Consider the following 18,632-nt stretch of genomic DNA (forward strand, 5'->3'; position numbering starts at 1 on the left):
TTCCACTGAGTTAGAGATGACAGAAACAAGTTTTCCTTAGACCTTCTTCATTGAGGGGATGTGACAAATGTTTGTGGGGTTAGTGTAGTACTAAGAGATCTACTAGGGATATTAGTTATTGTAAAAACACATCAAGTATGATTTATATGTATTTCGAAAGGAGTAAGAGATCCATTTGTCATTACTACCACTAGATGTCTCACTTGTTTGAGGTTTACTTCCTGGTAGATCTTTTGATTTATTATTTGGATAAATATTTTGGTAGAGAATTTGAATGTGGCGTGTTTAATTTATCACACTTATTGTCAACAACTTGTTCGGTCTGAACACTTTAAAAAAACTGTCGACTTATTCTAAAGTTAGAAAACTATCGCTTCAACAGTTTATGTATTACATATATATTTTTAATTTTTGAAATAAACAAGCTGGGCTTATCTTTTTGAATTCCCTCAGCCATCTTTAAAATCAGTCAGTCCGACTAGGTTGTTTTAAATTAAAAAATGGGCGCCTCTAACAGTATCATTATTATATTTTTTAGCCAACAGTTTTCAAACCCAGATGGTAAAACCGACAAAGAGTGAAATCGAACCCAAATAAAAAACCAAAAAAATCAAAATTAGATGTTTTGAAAAACTATAAAAATTAGCATTTCGATTTTTGGTTCGATTTTAGAAAGTATATATATTTCAAACTGACCTGACCCATGAACACCTCATACATAAACAAAGTTGTCATTCAAACATAATAATAATAATAATAATAATAATAATAATAACATTCAAACATAATAATAATAATAATAATAAGCTAGGCAGTGAAGTGGTATACTGGCATGAGAGACTTGATGTTCTATATGACCAAAGTTTGATTCATGTCCTAGCATTTGGTTTCAGAGGCATCAATATGATGATTGTGAGAGAGATTAGGTGAATATGTTAATTTCACTAGTTGGGCCCTTGAGTTTTATCACACCACACTGTTATACATTCGGACGAGTGTTCACAAGTGTTAGCATTAGGTGAGTGTTTTTTCCTGATAAAAAAACGAGTGTATCTCGATGTGATGAATTTAGTCGGTAGTTCATTTAAAGTATTCATCTGTTGTTCAAAAATAATAATAATAATGATAATAATAATAATAAAATAAACGGGCTTTACTTTACTTAACTTTTCGGCCCAAACAAGTTAACGGACGCCAATAATTCCATCCCCTAAACACGTTCTCCAAAATCAATCATCCTCTCTCTTTCTACATTCATTCATTCATCCCAATATTCTTCATACATACATTCATTCAATTAAACCAACAATCAACCAAACAATGGGTTTGAGCGATGAACAGGTAGCCGCCATGAAAGAGGCCTTCACCCTCTTCGACTCCGACGGCGACGGCAAGATCGCCCCATCAGAGCTCGGCATCCTCATGCGTTCTCTCGGCGGCAACCCCACCCAAGCCCAGCTCAAATCCATCATCGCCGAGGAGAAGCTAACATCTCCATTCGATTTCAACCGCTTCACGGAGCTCATGTCCAAGCACCTTAAACCGGAGCCCTTCGATCGCCAGCTCCGTGACGCCTTCAAGGTTATCGATAAAGACGGAACCGGGTTCGTTGTCGTTGCGGATCTCAAACATATTTTGACGAGTATTGGGGAGAAGCTGGAGCCTGCGGAATTTGATGAGTGGATTAAGGAGATTGATGTTGGGTCTGATGGCAAGATTAAGTATGAGGATTTCATTGCCCGGATGGTTGCGAAATGATTCGTAAGTCACCGCGATTTTCTGATTCGTCGTTTTATTATTATTATTATTATTATTGTAAACGAACCGAACCCAACCGAACAGAACAAATTTGAATAGTGTTGCTTAAATTTGTTTGATAAGATTAGGAAAGGCATTTAAAAATATTAGCATAAACATAAACAGACAAACATTAATGAACATAAATAGCCGTAAACGAAAACATTATTGAACGTTCATGTACGCAATTGAACGAACATGCCTCTGTCGTGTTCGTGTTCGTTCATTTAGTTAATCGAACGGAGATTTTCTTCATGGTTTTGTGATTTTTTTGATGATTTACCCCTTTTTTTTTCGAAAAACTTATCTTTATACTTTATATAGGATTAAATTTCCAAAAACGATTACAATAAAGTGGCAGGCAAACGAGCAACAAGATGCGCCGCAACCCCCTTTTGAATAGCAAAACCAAAATTAGGTTTCCTAGATATCTATATCCCGTGATATCTAAATTTCAAGTTTATTTGAATTGTTTACACTTAGAAAAACACTTAATTTGCTAATTTTAGATATGCGTATCCTGTAAACGAATTGAAAGGACATGAACATGGGCGTGTTCCTGTTTGTTCGTGTAAAGTTAATCATACACGAACACGAGAACCAACATGGACATGGACATATAATTGGACATTTTTTTTTGTTCATGTTCGTTCAATGAGAAAACGAGCATGTTCGTATTCGTTTGTTTAATACCTAAATGAACAGTTCTTGGACGTAAACGAACACAAACAAACGAAGTTAAACAAATTCATGTATTATTTCTCATTAAACTCAAAACGATTACAATCAAACAAATATAGTTGAACAAACATAAACGGACACAGATGAAGATAAACAAGTTCCTTTTATGTTTATATTTATTCAAAAATATAGTTATGTATGTATATATTTAAATTTAAACTAACATAAAGTAACGAACATACACGACATGGATAAACGAACATAAACGGGTGTTCACGAACATAAATGACCGAACAAAACGTGTGTTCATGTTCGTTTGTTTAATTAAATGGCCAAAAAGTTTGTTCATGTTCGTTCGTTTATTAAATAAACAAACATTCCGCCGAAAAGTTAATGAACATTCGGTTCGTTTACAGGCGTAAGTGATTAGTGTGCCTTTCCTTATATTGTTAATTTGACGTATTTGAAAAATGTAGTTCTTTGCTGATAAAAAAATAGAAATTGGTGTAGAAAGGACGGAATGTTTTTTTCAATTAAGATTTCTTCATTTTTAATACTGCAAGTCTGCAAGTTTGCTTGTGCTTTAAGTCGAGGTAACTATTAAAAATGATATTTAATGGACAGATATATTCTTTAATTTAATTATTCTTTTGATGGGAAAAGAAGAAATGATATCCACTAGCTTCAAGCCTTTACCTTTTGTAATTATTATTATTGATTAGCTTAAACTATATATAATTCACAAATCTAGGATCTCTTGTTTAGTTTGTTTACATAGAAGATTAGAAGTTATACGACACTTTTGTATCCATTCTTTGATTTATATAAATAGTTAATACGTGTCAGGTAAAAATACGGTCGTAAATTAGTGTTAGCATGTGAATGCAAATTTGGGCGACTTTTGACCCGATTTATCTCTAGATAAGTGTGAGGTTTATCCCTTTGACCCGTTTGAAAATATTTAAATACCAAGTTGGCTATATTTGTAAATGGGCTGAAATTACCATAATTTGTGAAACTGAAGTTATGCCTATAATCTGATTATATTTGGTTTGCAGGTTGGAGGTGCTAAGAGGCTGCTGGGTCCCACTTCCTTTTATTATTTTTTAGATGCAACATTTTTTTTTTGTTCTGGACTTGAGTTTTGTACTTGGGGCATGCTCTAGAAACCAAAGATTTGTGTGCAGTGCTTCCAAACATGCATTGTACTTTGTATGTTTTTGACAATAAATGAATATAAGCTTTTTTTTTAATGTTTGAAATTAGTTTGGTTATCAAATGATATATTTTTTATTAAATATTCAAGATTCGAGTCTATCTTTGAATTCTTCTTATCTGAGCTCAACCAAGCTCGGGCCTGCAATAGAAAGCTCGCCGAACAATCAAATCGAGCTTGGTTCAACTCATTTCTTGGTCATATTATCAAACCATAATCAATTAAAGGCTCTTTGTGAACAATATAACAGTGGAAGACAGTTATGAGTTCTGTTGGTGGATTAATGGGAAATAAGATTTGGATATTGGAAAGTTTAATCCTGAATTGGAATTAGGAAATGCTAATGTTGGATGAATGTAATTTGATTGTTTAAAATACAACATTTTTGAACTTCATGACTGATGTATATTTCAACAACAGATTGCCCATAACTAGCTAAAACAAGAGAACTAAACATGCTAACTGTAGTTCATAAGAAAAAAACAGTTACAAATACTGAACAACAGACGGGTCGCTAAACTCAAATCCAGATTCAAGCATTTGAAAGGTGCAGAGATGGTAGAACTGTTATCAGCAGCTAGCATTCAGCATTTGGTGAAGTGCAGGCTGCCCGGGCACTCTATTTAAATGATACTTGAACATAGTCTTGCCATTTCATTTCTATGTCGTGTATAACGATTCGCAACATACAAACCATCTTTAATATTGGTATAATCAATACCCGATTGAAGTTGGCAATGAAGACCAATCATCTTAAGCTGTGCCTGGTATTTGAACTTATCCCCGATTTTTACACCACATATGGGGCCTAAGCTCTTTACAGGCTCCATCCATTTCAGCATTTGTTTCGTTAAGTTGACTGCTTCCAAAGGAACCCTCCAATTACCAATCTTTCCCCCCTTTATCTTCATTTGGTTTTCATGCAAAAGTTGGGGGTAGACTTGATCAAAGACATTCATTGCTTCTTTGATCTTCTCACATTTCTCGTTTTCCTTTCGTGATGCAGTAATTGTCATGACTGCTGATTTTTGGGCCTTGCCTTCTTTTAGCCTTTTAGCTTCACCATTTGAGACAACATTTTCAGAATTCTGCAAAGGCTTTCCCCTTGATATATGAATGGTGGTGGTGACCTTTGGACGTCGGTCATGACTTGCTGCTAGAGGGTCCCAAAATTTAACCTTTCCAGCAGGCTTCGAGCTCGATGAAGGTTTGTTTCTGATGAACTCTGCTTGTTTATAGCTTTTGAGTTTATCGTGCCCAGAGGATTGAGTTTTCAACGAACTCTCCTTAACATTGACGTGCGAGTTGATCTTCACAACGTTACTGTCTGCACCATCTAAAGGCTGCAACGGCTTCCTCACAGTTACAGTGGTGGTGACTTTCGGTTTGTGTGCACCACCATTGTTTGAACTTCTGGGATCCGAAAATTTAACCTTACCACTTGGTGGCCTTGTGCCAGTAAAATATGTGGATCGACCAAATTTATTCGGCCTCAAGCTACTCATCAGTTTCTTATTTTCCACATCTGAGGGAACATTTGTCAAATTCTTCAATGGCTTTGTGTCTGATTCTTTGATTCCACAATTTGCAAGAGGGAAATTTTGAACCGTTTGCGCCATCGGTTTTGGTTTCCTGATCAGCTTCTCGTTAGAATCCTCAGACGAACGCTTTCTAGGAACAATTGGTGCACCGCATACGCGGCCTAAGCTCTTTACAGACTCCATCCATTTCACCATCTGTTTGGTTAATTTGACAGCCTCCAAACAGTGAGCAATTGTTTTCCCCTTCATCTTCATTCTGTTTACTTGCAATACATTTATGTATGCATCAAATTTAGAGTAAAGATTAAAATCAAAGGGGCGATGAGAATAGTTATGATGGCGTTGGTGGATAGTCCGAGTGAGGACAATGGCGAATGGTTACGCCGCAGTGTGGTGATTTTAGTGGTTGTGGGGTGATTGTAGTGGTTGCGGGTTTTCACAAAGGAAGCCTTCGTATTTATAACGAATTCACATGCTTAAGGGTGTTAATGGATACATTTTAAAAAAATTATTTAATTACCTAACGAATACATTTCAAAATTTGAATTGAATTTTTAAGGGTGTTAACGGATATATTTTAAATTTTATTCAATTACGTAACGGATACATTTCAAATTTGAATTGAATGCTTAAGGGTGTTAACGGACATTTTAAAATTTATTCAATTACACAACGGATACATTTCAAAATTTAAATTGAATGCTTAAGGGTGTTAACGGTTACATTTCAAAATTTATTCAATTTTGTAACGGATACATTTCAAATTTAATTTTTATTCATTATATTATCGTAAAATCAATATTATTGGATCATATTATTATGCATAACAATTACCAAGTTTGGTGTCGCTAAGTCCCGATTGGGTCACTTACCGGTACATCATTGGTCATTAACATTTTTTTAGTTATGGTAACGTAACAAACATAACATAAACCGACCGAATTCGCGTATAGCCGTAGACTCACAACCTCAACGCTCGGGACCGACAACGCTGATGTTTACCAACGCCCGAGTTTACCAACCGACGCCACTCCATTGTCGACCTCAAATTTTTAGATTTCCCCCAAATTAGCTCGGGTATCATAATGAAAGTGACTGAAACCAACTGAACTCGTGTCGAGTTACCGCCTCAATGCCCGGGACCGACAACACTTGGGTTTTACCAACATGTCCCGGCGCAACACGCCGGGTAATACACTTGTTTCGTATATTTCAAAAAGTACCGTAAGTAGCTAACATATACATTTCAAAATGTATTCAATGGATATATTTATTAATCTCTCATTTCTTTAGAAGTTATTAACATATCTTACTGAACGTTAAATTCAAGTTTTTATGTTTGGAATATTGGATATTAATAATCCCAACTTTGAACCATTGGCCGACGCCAAGCCTAACTTAAAAAATACTTACAAAGAGATGCTACAACAAGGTATCTCCTTATAACCTCTAGTTTATGATCTATAACGCTTCTGGTACATTTTGGTCCGAGTTTGTTATGTTCTGTTTTGTGCGTAACAAAATCCATGTGGCAAGGGTTAAAACTTCATATGAAAATCATTTTATGTTGAGAACTTTCAATCAACCGTGGTTTTATGTTGTTTTGTTCTTCAAATATGTTTAGGCACCGTATCCGGCTTGGGGGGGGGGGGGGGGGTTATGCATGATACATAACTCACGTGGATCATCGTGCTTTGGTCCAATACTTGATTCTTTTGATTCATTTACGATGTTTGAACACTCTTGTATTTGATTGCATGAACATATAAAATAAATAATTATATTTAGCATTTAGATCACATTTTTGCATTTTTACTATCAAGGATTCAAGACAAGTAGTATTGTTTTACAATGTGTGACCATGTATGCACCAACATACATTACAACCTCAATAGAAGTTTTAATGCCAATAAATAACTATGGCCGTTCTCAGGGGACATTTCGGTGGTGAGGTATTTTCGCTTTATTTAGAGGTCATGGTTCAAATTATGCAAAGATATATGTGATTAATAAAAATAGATTACAAGCTGTTAAAGAAATCAAAAATAACCAGACGTATAATATTCGATTGAAAGTTGAAACCATTGATGTAGTTTATAAAAGAAAAAGAAAAATGAATCACTATCATGGGTGTATAATATATGTTCATTTCTTTATGGTCGAGTGTCCAAACCCTGTAAAGTATCGTTGTGTTTCTGAGTTTTCTTAACGAAATAAAAGAAAGGAAATGAAAGCTTTTCATTTATCTTGTTTTTCCTTTCTTCTCCTCTTTTTCCCAATTCTTTCCATTTCATAAATCAAGTTTTTCCTCACTTTTCTTCTTTATTTCTCCTTTTTTTTTTTTCCCTTTCTTTCTCTCTCTTTCTCTTTTTTTTTCTCTCCTAAAACAAAACTAAGGAACACACCTTAATGAGACTCAATGTCAGGAAGGAACTTTGTAAGTATTAACTCTAGGGCTGTCCAGACTGCTCGCCGCTCGTTCACCACTAGCTCAAAAATTGTTTACTAAAAATGCTCGTTCGATTTGGCTCGGTTTAGAAGTAAGTCGTTTGGCTAGGTCCGGTTTGAAAACAAACCATGCACGAACAAAGTCTCGCTCAGTTTGTTTCGGTTCGATTCGTTTTTGCTTGAATTATTTTTTATTTTTTATTTAAACATATATATATTTTTTAAGTATATATATAAAAATAAGTATTCTTTAGAGCTTTGAAATTTCTCTATTTTGTGTTGACTTTAAAGTTCAATTTTAAACTTTAGCTGCTCGTTTTATATATACTGTAATGTTAACTTTGAGTTTAGACATTTTAGGGTTGGAAGTCTAGACATTTTGAAGTTGAAACTTTTGGATTAATGATATATTTTACTTTTAGAAATTAAAAATTAAAAATTTTGTACGAAACCAAGCCGCTCGAATTCAAACCAAACCAAGTTCAAGCATAAAAATATCGCTCGTTTCTTAAAATTCAATCCACTCAGTTCGACTCACTTTCAACCAAACCAAGTATAAGCAAACATGCGTTCGGTTCGGTTCGTGAACAACCCTAATTAATTACCTCTCACTAAAAATGAAAAAATCAATTTAATAATATAGTTAATTTCAACAAAATGAACGTTGGCAAAGCAAGTTAAGGAAAGTCTGACAACCACACAAGTAACTTATGGCGACTATGTAATATCATCATCAGTCACAGCCACCATTGATGGAAATCGAGAGCAAGTATCTCTATCTCCATGGCGATTGTTCACTTCCCACACACTCCAACTCTCACATATCATCGTCATCATCACCGTCGTCTCACTCCCATTCAATCTTCTTCTATTCCACCAACAACCGTCAGATTCTCCACTGTCAACAACTCAATTACAACCTCCAATGGCAAAAACACCACAGATGCAGCACTTGTCTGGTACAAAAGTGATCTTCGCGTTGATGATCATCCAGGTCTAATTGCCGCCTCTAAACACACATCTCTTGTTCCGCTCTACGTCTTCGATCACCGAATCCTTCGCGGTCAGTTAGTTACTTCCAAATTTGTATCACATTCATTTATTTAATTGTTAGATGATATTATATAAGCCCTAATTTAATAAGCACATTCAATGTAATATGAATATATACATATGTTGTAGAACAAGTGCCAGCGATTAATCGGATTGGAATTTTATATATAGTTTTTTCAAATTTATTAATCAGATTGGATTAGTAAGTACAAATTTTCAAATACTTTCAACATTATGACTGTAGGGGTATGGTACCAAACCCGGTTTTACGACCCTAAATTTATTATGTTTGGCTTATTTTATTATATGGACTAATACAATGTTATTGGGCTGAGGGGGTTTTGTGGAGGTAACCCTAACTGGGCTAGGCCCATTAGGGTACCATGATGGTGGCCATGAGGCTCCCTATATAAGGAGGTCTCTACCTCCTTATTAAGGGTTGGTCATTCTCAATAAGAGCCACCACCATATTTTTGTGTCTGTGAAAAAGAGATCCTCGAGATTTCTTAGCGGTCACCTCCACACCCCCAAAAAGTCATTGCAGATCCCAAGCAGCCGGAGAAGAAGATCAAGACGTGGTTCGTTCATCTCGAAATCCGTGGAAACATCGTCATGGATCAGGTCAGATTCATCTCGTGCTTCGACAATGACCACAGTCCGTTTAGGTGAAATCGGTAGCATACTGATTAGCAATTAATCGGTGACTAATCGCGATTTTTATAACACTGGTTGATGCGTTGATTCTTATCGGTAGACTTCAATGAAGAAATGTTTGAGCTGCTCTTGTTTGCTGTGACTGATTTGAGAAGTTCATTGAAGGATCTGGGATCTAACCTGATGGTACGGTTCGGGAGGACCGAATCTGTTATTCAGGAGCTTGTAAAAGAGGTTGTTACTTTGTTATGTTGAAGTTTGGTTATGGTTAATAACAACATTTTAAATGGAATAACTGATTAGAGTTGGAACAGGTTACGGTTGCTAACATTTACACACAAGAAGAGGTGGAATACGACTCGCGATTGGTGATTGAGAAAGTTAGAGAAAGCTTGGGAGATGTGTTTGTTGAGAAGGATAGACCTGATATAACTCTATGGAGTACTACCTTTTATGATATAAAGGTGTATTTGTTTGGTTTCATTAGTGCTAGTTTGCATCTTCGTTCGATTAATAGATTATGCTGATGTAACTTTGTTTTTCTAGAATGTTACGGACCTTCCACTGTCATATGATGAGTTTCAAAGATTAAAATTGCAAGTGCATTCGCCTCTTTCAGCCCCAAATTTACCTGGTTCGGTGGCAGATTTGGCATGGGGTCAGTAATATGGCTTTAGTTTGAGAAAGTTTATCCAAAATTTGGGTTTTTTATATATAGTTGTACATGATTCAGGTCCTCTACCAACACTTGATGATTTGAAGGAGTTCATGGATGAAAGTCCATACAAGTTAAAAGATAGCTGGAAATTGATCAAGAACACTTCTGCAAAATCTGTATTTCAGAATGATAGGATTCGTATGTCAGATGGTGTGACAAACGGTCAAAGTAGTTTGAGTTCCCTTGCTTCTCCTATTAATAAAAAGAAATTGAAAAAATCAGCATTTATTACAAAACAAGGAACCTTTGTTGGAGGCGGAACTAGTGATGTGCTTAATGCATTGGCTGCATACTTGAAATATTTTGAGGGTACCTCACGGGATGATTGGCAGGAGTATGTAATTTACTGATTTTCTATAATTTTTTTATTCTGAATTAAGTTTCATTTTGGCTACTTACTATTGCAGGTTGCATGAAAGATTACGGATTTTTGAAACCCGTGAAGGAGCTTCATTTGGTTTTCTTTTTGGACCTATTCTTCAACTTGGAGTTGTTTCTAGAAGAAGAGTATATGATGAGACAATAAAATATGAAAAGGACCGAAATGGTGGATTATTGTCACCCTTTGGGTACTCGTGTTTCACTACAGCTTCTGTAGCTGATCATGTTTGCTCTAGAGAGGTGTGTGTATCCATGTTTCCAAAGATACCGTATGTTTTTTTGGTTACTAGTGGTAATAAATCTTATTCCAGTTTGTGACATTTTGTGACAGTGGTACCGTCTTTTGGCTTCAAGAAGTCAAGTGGATTACACAGAAAGATATTCCACTCGTTACTGGAGGTGGAAAGGTCATCTGATACAGGTTAGTATTAAAAACAAATGTGAGCTTAAATTTTTAGCCATATTTTGGTTTCATTCTCCGTATGAACGAAAACCGGGGCCGGTTTCGATAATACTGATACAAGTACTGATGTTCTGTCAGAACCAGTTTAGTTTGTCATGGTACTGGTAGGGTATAGGAGCCATAGCTTATGATACAAAGAACTCTATTTTGAATACAACTCTGTTTTCAACAAAATCTATGCCTAAATGTCGAGAAAAAATTAAACACAACTGCGAAAACCATACAAACGAATACAGGTATTGATTCTGAAAATACCAGTATTGGTGCCTATGCGGTTCAGTCGGAATCGATTCGGTTAATACTGGTACCACTTCCGATAATACTGATACTGGTACCGATGATGTTCTGTCGGAATTGGTATTGTTAGGGCCTGCACTCGTATAGCGTACGATACCAAAAACATTACTCCATTTTGAATACAACTCTGTTTCCAAAAAAAATTATGCCGGAATGTTGAAAAAAACAAAATAAAATACCACGGTGTATTCAGCCACTTTTAGAAACTTAAAAATAAATGTTTTTTTACTGATCATACCAACATTTCATTTTAATATATATAGTAATGTGAATTTAAATTTCTAGTCATATTTTGGTTTCATTTTCCATATGCATATTTCTTGTTTTTTACAGTATACTGTTATGGGCTGTGAAGGTCCTGCTATCCTTCTTGTACATGGTTTCGGTGCGTTTTTGGAGCATTACCGTGACAATATTATTGACATAGTTGAAGGTGGAAACCGAGTTTGGGCCATCACACTTTTAGGATTTGGCAGATCTGAGAAACCAAATGTTGTATACACTGAACTTATGTGGGCTGAGTTAATAAGAAATTTTATAACTGATGTTGTTGGGGAACCGGTTCATCTTGTCGGGAACTCGTTTGGAGGTTTGTTTCTATCTTATATAGACCACTAGGCCTGTAAACGAACCGAGCATTCAGTTGGAAGTTCATTTATGCTCTTTTAATTAATAAGCGAACGAACATGATCGCATGCCTCGTCCGTTCCTTTATGTTCGTGAACATTCGTTTAAGTTCGTTTATGTTTGTTTGTTTACGTTCATTTATGTTTGTTATTTTACGTTTGTTTAAGTTCATTTGTTTACGACCCTTAATATATTCATTTGAATGTTATAGGCCCGTTACAGTTATCCTAATTTTAATAGCTTTTTAGGCCAACACATTGTCCTTCACTTCTGTTTTGGTTTAGCTCAGTCATGTTTGTTCTTCTATGTTCATTTATTCATTCGTTTATGTGCATGAACCACTTTTTTATACCGTTAACGAATGAACACAAACACATTATTTTCTTAATGAAAGAACACGATTAAGAAAACCCCGTTCGTTTAACTGTTCATGTTCGTTTACAGGCCTATAAACCACTCTAATCTAAACTCATTGTCAGTCTGAGAGTATAATGATTAATGATAGCAATTGCAACAAAAAATTTTAACTGGTATGCTTTCAGGCTATTTTGTTTCTATTGTTGCTGGCTTGTGGCCCGGTTTAGCTAGATCTGTGGTGCTGTTAAATAGTGCTGGCCATTACATTCCAGGATACTCTTCTGTACCTCCCTCTAAGGTAGTTTGACTTTTGAGCTTGAATTTTCAGTTTGACTTTCGAGTTTGAGTTTTTCATATCTCTGTTTATTTTAGGAAAGGAAAACTACAGGGATTGCATGGTTAGGTGCCAGGGGACTTTCATTCTACTTAAGACTGAGCTTTAGGAATTTAGTGAAACGTTGCTACCCGACTGTAATGTTTATTTATCTTAGTTTTCACAGTATAAACGTGTTATTTTTTGTGTTAGTTATGGTTGTTACTGACTACTGAGTATGTTAATGTTTGCAGAAAACAGACCGCGCTGATGCAGGGCTTCTCAATGAGATGGTAAGGGCAGTATCCTTTTTCAAGACCCGGTTACATTTTGTTGTTTGAATACTTTCGCTACATGTTATTTATTTATCTATTTTCATGAAACAAAAATGTGCTAGTTTTGCATTTCTTAATGAAGGCTAGTCATATGACCCTGGTGTTCTGGTGGTTCTCGAAAGCATCTTCACATTTGATCCTTCAATCCCTTTAAATTATTTACTCTAAGGGTTCAAGGAAAACGTTCTTATTATCCAGGTAAGACTTTCGATAACGTATTAACGTGCGATGAATAAAATATTGTATTCACTTGATATCCTTTTGAATCATGTATGTGTAATTAGGGCATGAAAGACCCGATATCAGATTCGAAGACCAAAGTGAGTGTTGTTAAGGAACACTTCAAAGATATTGTAATCAAGGAGCTTGATGCAGGTAACCCTTGGTTAGAACTTAGATACGGCAATTTTGTCCCATTTACATAATGGGTCTATTCAGCTGTGTTTTATTTCTAACGGGTCAAACGGGTAATTGGTTAGATTAGATGTTTGACTAGTTTTGGAATACTATAGTTTTGTCACATATATAATAGAATTTCACAAGTGGTCACTGAGGTTTAACCATATTGCAAGTTTGGTCCCCATATTATCGAAAGTGGCAAACTTAGTCCAAATATTTGTGAGACTGTTGCATGTTTTGTGACTTTTGTCCACACCATTAATCTCATTTAGTTCTTTATGGAAAAGTGATGTCATGTAGGAGTGTTCAATATTCGAATCGGACTCGAGGAACTCGAAATTCGATTTTCAATCACTTGAATTCGATTCGGTATGAATTTGATTTAGTAATCGATTTTCGAATCGAATAAGAATTCATGATTTGAAATTCGATTCGAAATTCTAATTCATAATATGCATTTTATTTTTAATTTATAAAGATAAATTACCCAAGTCTTTTAAGTTTCTAAAGACTAAAAATTGAAATTTCATAATTCTGGTTATTAGTTCATGTAATTAGACATTACCAATTTGAATATTTAGGATGCTATAACTTTGAATGATCTATTTATTTTATAGACTTGTACTTTTTGCTGTTAAATTGTAGTGATTTTGTAATTAGAATTAAGATAGATTTGTTTAACTGAATTCGAATTAGCAATTTGAATTCGAATCGAATTTGTCGAATCTATTTCGTTCGAATCCAACTTCAGAATTTCAAAACTCGAATATTTGATTCGAATAAATTCAATATTCGAAATTCGATTCGTTGAACACCCCTAAATTGTCATGTGCCGTTCATGTTAGGTACCAAAAAAGTTAGATTATTATCAAAATGATATAATATTTGTAAATGTAATCATATGTATTAGGCCATTGCCCCCATGATGAGGTGCCAGAGGAAGTCAACTCTATCACTCAGGAATGGGTGGTCAAGATTGAAAGTAGACACAAGAATTTGGAATGAATAGCCGAAGATGGAAGCAGCATTGCAGCAACCTGAGAGCTTTCGTTCCACAAAAGCGGGTATTTTTTTGTAAATCTTAGTGTGTATGTGTATCAAGTTAGACTACATTAAAGACGTACATAGTTGGATTCGATTTTTTTGAAATATTATTAGTAGCCTCAAACATTTTATATATATATTTTTTTGAAGTATTATTTGTAATTCCAAGTTACCCTTTTGCTAATTGTAATATGACTCCTTGATTACTTTATGATTGACCGATTGAGCAACTATGGGTTTTTATTGGGTTCAAATGTGATTTTTAAAGTCTTTACTTCTTTTTTAAGTTTTAGCAATTGAAAGAAAATATAATCAGTGTTTTAAGGCTTTAAGCATTTTGTTGAGTATCATGTAAGACTAAGAATAATAAAAGTTGATTTGTTGTAGAAGTAAATGTAACTTAGCTTTTAAGAATTTTATTGGACGACGTATTGGAATAATAAAACCCGCTTGTTAAACTCAGTGTCCTTTATATTAAGAAAAATAAAATACTATAAAATAATGCAAGATTTTCCCTAAAATCTCCGCTAAATTTGTGTACATTTAATGCGTAATAGGCCTTTTGCTTTCCAGCCTCCAAGCCTACGTTTGTTTAGTAAGGTTGGTAGACCAGATGGATGTGATGGTTATGTTATTTTGGATTTTCGTCATCTAGGGTGCATCAATCTATGCTTCGCCTAGCAACACGATGTCGATGTACTTCAGTTTTGTGTGTAATATAGCAATGTCCAGGGGAGAGGAGCAAGTAAGTCAGATTGCTTCATGAATAAGACTTAACGACTTAACGTGCAAGTTCCACATTTCTGGTGAAGTATCTCTCTTTGAACCATGCATTCGCCGTCAAATTAAAATATTTTGATGGTATTATCAAAGGTTTAGTTGGATACTTTACAGAGAAAATGATATAAATACACAAAATATGCTATCAAACATCGTATCAGAGTTAGACCAACGACCTCTTTTATGATTATTAGTGATTGATGAAATAGCTTGAGATCTTTGTTGGTGGTGCTTCTTGAATGATGAGCGAGATTATAAGCATTATAAAAGTGTAAAAATTTGGAATAAGGGAGTTGAGACTATAGTTTTTGTATTTTTAGTTCCACATGAATAAATATACAGTTATATGTAGTTTTTAGGCGGTTCTTGATAAAATTGTTCAAACCGTCATTGACTTATAGCAATTTATAGCAAAGAAAATGCCCTTTATCATGATTTGTTATTTTTTAGTACAAGTATGTTCCCCCACGCGGGTTGTGTGTGACAATGGGCCCGAATATCAAAACACGGATATATAAACGTATCGTAATGACTATCACTTCGACACAACAAAAAAGTTTATCTAAATATCAAAATAACTTGATCAGTATCGGTTCGGCTCATTTTGGTATCGATGCGGTACCGACACTCGGTATATAGCTTACGATACGAAAAACAAACTCTATTGCGAATACAACTCTCTTTTAACAGTGTGACATAGATAAAGATAAATGTGTCATAACAACATATTTAAATGAAACTTACATACTTACTGAGAATACAACTTTGTTTTAACATAGATAAAAATAAACGTAACGTCATACTCAAAAGTTAATAAAATATCATGTGGGACATTATCAAAAAATCTATAACTAAAATATATACATAATTATAACACAAAAAAAATGTTCGGGTATATATTAAAACAACTTTGGAGGGCCAAAATGTGAAGTAAACAAAGTTTAAAAAATAAAAGTTTGTTAGGACTCAAATTAAAACAATTAAAACTCAAGGGCTAAAGTATATAAATAAGAAGTTACAAATTTTTGTAACTACAAAAGGTAGATTAATGTGCAAGAAAATGATTTTACAAGATCTTGTAGCTGTATTATAAAAACATTCTCTCTTTGTCTTTTACTATTTTTGAAAATTGAAACGATTCAAAAATATAATGTTAACATTCCATTAATCATGTTTCTCTTTAAGTATTTTCTAAGAAATGTTATATTATATGCATGTTTAAATTTGGTTTAATTCAAAATATAAAGTGTCAAGCTTTATCTCAACAGATATTAGAGAAATTAAAAAAATGAAGATTTTGAATGGAAATTGTAAGGTCTCAAGTTTGAATGCGATCTTAATCGAGTTTTACCACAGTGGGCATTGGACGGTGGGGTTTTCTGGGAGCTAGATATGACGGGCTTAGGCTACCCATCGTTCTCTTCAATTGCGGGCATATAGGTTCGCCTTTTGTACGTTATTGGGTTACACCAGGTAGCCGGGTTGATCATTTAAAAATTTTCATTATAAAATGTATAGGCCGGCTCCGAGAATGTGAAATTTTTTTGGGGCCAAAGGCGAAAATTTTTTTGGGCAGTAAGTAAAAGAAATATTTTGTTAGGTTTAAACAATTTAATTCTAAATGAACTTACTTGATTATGATTTGAGTTGTGTAAAAAACTTTTGTATAAAAATTAGGTTAAAAAATGTCTCAAATAAGACTAGAAACCACAACCTTTTGTCTAGATGTCATGCCCCTTTATCATTAGACCAAGCTAGTGATTATGTAATTGTGTTGAAACATTGATTATACAATTTTTTTCATAATAGTACATATAAATTTAAAAAAAAAAATTCGTGCCTAACGGGGTGTCAGGTCTGTTGTAACACCCCGACCAAAGGCGGATTATACATCGGGGCGCCACATATTGCTTCATTACTCGCGACACTATTGGTGTCAATATTTATTAATACACATTTTATCGCGCACGCGCAGCGGGGAAAATAAAGAACATAAATCAAACATAAATCAATATATTATAAATTATAACATTCAAACAACATTAACTTGTCTTAATACATTTTAATTCTAGGTCCAAAAGTGAAAACGTCCTACGTGTCCACAAGCTCCAAAACAGCTACTGCAAACCTGATCATGTGTTAAAATAAACGTCAAACACTTGCGTGTTGGTGAGAAATCAAGTTTAATACAATACATAGATAATCATAAATCTGCGCGCAACATGTGTATGTCTGGTTTTCAACAAGGGTGTAATCTGATTGGGACCAACTCTAAGAGACAAGACTGCCAGTGCTCTCAATTGAGCTCACAAACAAGACTAACTGTGCAAGTGTAACAAAAGAGAAAATCATAAACGAATGTTCTCCCGTGTTCATCTAATGGTACCATGAAAACTGCGGAATAGACCGACAAGACGGTTAATGATCCACACATACAAATAAACAGCCAAGTCTACGTCCTCAACACATGGGATACTGCGCGACTAAAGTTCATAAACAAGTTTAAGACTCTAAGTTTGTATGAACACATGAACATCCCAAAACATTAAAAGCAAAAAGGGATTAGGTACGAGATTACTCACTTGATAATCGGTGCGGTGTAAGGTAAAGCAAGAACCAACTTTAAACAAGCACAAGTTAACCTATAATTAAAGATTATTGTTTTAATGATTGGTTTTAAGTCTTGATTACAAGTTAGCATAATTAATAAGTTATTAAATATAATATATTACCGGAAAACAGGGCAGAGGAGAGGAGAAAACGGAGGCAGAGAGGGAGGCGGCAGAGAGAGCAAGGAGGAGGTCAGGAGAGAGTAAGTGTTTTGTGTGTGTAGTGTTAGGAAAAATAATACTATTATTTATAGAGAAACCCTAGGAGACATAAATCCAGAAAAAAAGGGAAAAGATTCCAAGACAAACAGAACAAGACAAAACAAAAGATAACAAAAGATATCAAAAGATATGGCAGCTGCAGGGGGCAAGATAAAGCTGTCAGGGAACAGTAAAAAAAGCATGGGCGGTTCAGATAAAGGTACTGGTCAAGCATGGCAAAAGCAGATCTCAAAAGATAATGTCAGTCACTTTTTCTACCAACCAATGGGGTTGGTACGCATGCTGCGCCGAAAGTAACTATTCAGACATTAGATAGGTTAGGTCAACAGCTCAGAAGAAAAGGCAACACAAAAGCATACAGGCTGGATAAAACAGGACTAGACTAAAGGGTCAAGCGCGAGAAGGCTGAGTGCGCGAGCGCGAAGGCTGGCACAACAATCCTTAGCGCACTGCGGGAAGAATCACATCCTTAGCGTGCTGCGTGAAGAACTAGAATTCTAAGCGCATCGCGGGAAGAACATACATTCTTAGCGCATTGCGGGAAGAACATGCATTCTTAGCGCGCTGCGAGAAGAGTTCTCTTCACGCATCGCAGGAACAAGATGTCTTCACGCAGGCTTCCATGTAAGGAGTCTGGCGCGTGGAGCTGCAGACATCCTTAGGCGGGAAGAACCAAAGGATAAGCAAAGAGTTTGAA

At 35.1% G+C, this 18,632-nt stretch overlaps 1 protein-coding gene and 1 pseudogene across 1 annotated transcript; both read left to right on the plus strand.

Annotated features, from left to right (window-relative positions):
* Positions 1 to 1,255: 1,255 nt before the first annotated feature.
* LOC143615258 (putative calcium-binding protein CML13 pseudogene) lies at positions 1,256 to 3,675 on the plus strand (annotated as a pseudogene).
* A 4,791-nt stretch (positions 3,676 to 8,466) lies between these two features.
* LOC143615265 (uncharacterized) lies at positions 8,467 to 14,374 on the plus strand. The gene is made up of 14 exons (XM_077088430.1): positions 8,467 to 8,746; positions 9,491 to 9,624; positions 9,705 to 9,854; positions 9,937 to 10,048; positions 10,124 to 10,442; positions 10,516 to 10,729; positions 10,821 to 10,910; positions 11,583 to 11,838; positions 12,419 to 12,531; positions 12,606 to 12,704; positions 12,801 to 12,848; positions 12,969 to 13,079; positions 13,166 to 13,256; positions 14,191 to 14,374. The coding sequence occupies exons 1-12, from the start codon at positions 8,467 to 8,469 to the stop codon at positions 13,047 to 13,049; spliced, it is 1,896 nt and encodes a 631-aa protein (XP_076944545.1). The 3' UTR covers positions 13,050 to 13,079; positions 13,166 to 13,256; positions 14,191 to 14,374.
* The last annotated feature ends 4,258 nt before the right edge of the window (positions 14,375 to 18,632 follow it).

Source organism: Bidens hawaiensis, unplaced genomic scaffold, assembly GCF_021521415.1.
Source record: "Bidens hawaiensis isolate Kalapana, Puna unplaced genomic scaffold, B.hawaiensis_p1.1 tig00042361_1, whole genome shotgun sequence".
Lineage (NCBI taxonomy): Eukaryota > Viridiplantae > Streptophyta > Magnoliopsida > Asterales > Asteraceae > Bidens > Bidens hawaiensis.

Bases quoted from the DNA above. Each gene is read 5' to 3' on its own strand.
- LOC143615265 (XM_077088430.1), top strand. From the start codon at position 8,467: ATGGCGATTGTTCACTTCCCACACACTCCAACTCTCACATATCATCGT. The intron at 9,625-9,704 runs GTTGTTACTTTG...GAGTTGGAACAG, and splicing joins TTCAGGAGCTTGTAAAAGAG to GTTACGGTTGCTAACATTTA. The intron at 9,855-9,936 runs GTGTATTTGTTT...TTGTTTTTCTAG, and splicing joins CTACCTTTTATGATATAAAG to AATGTTACGGACCTTCCACT.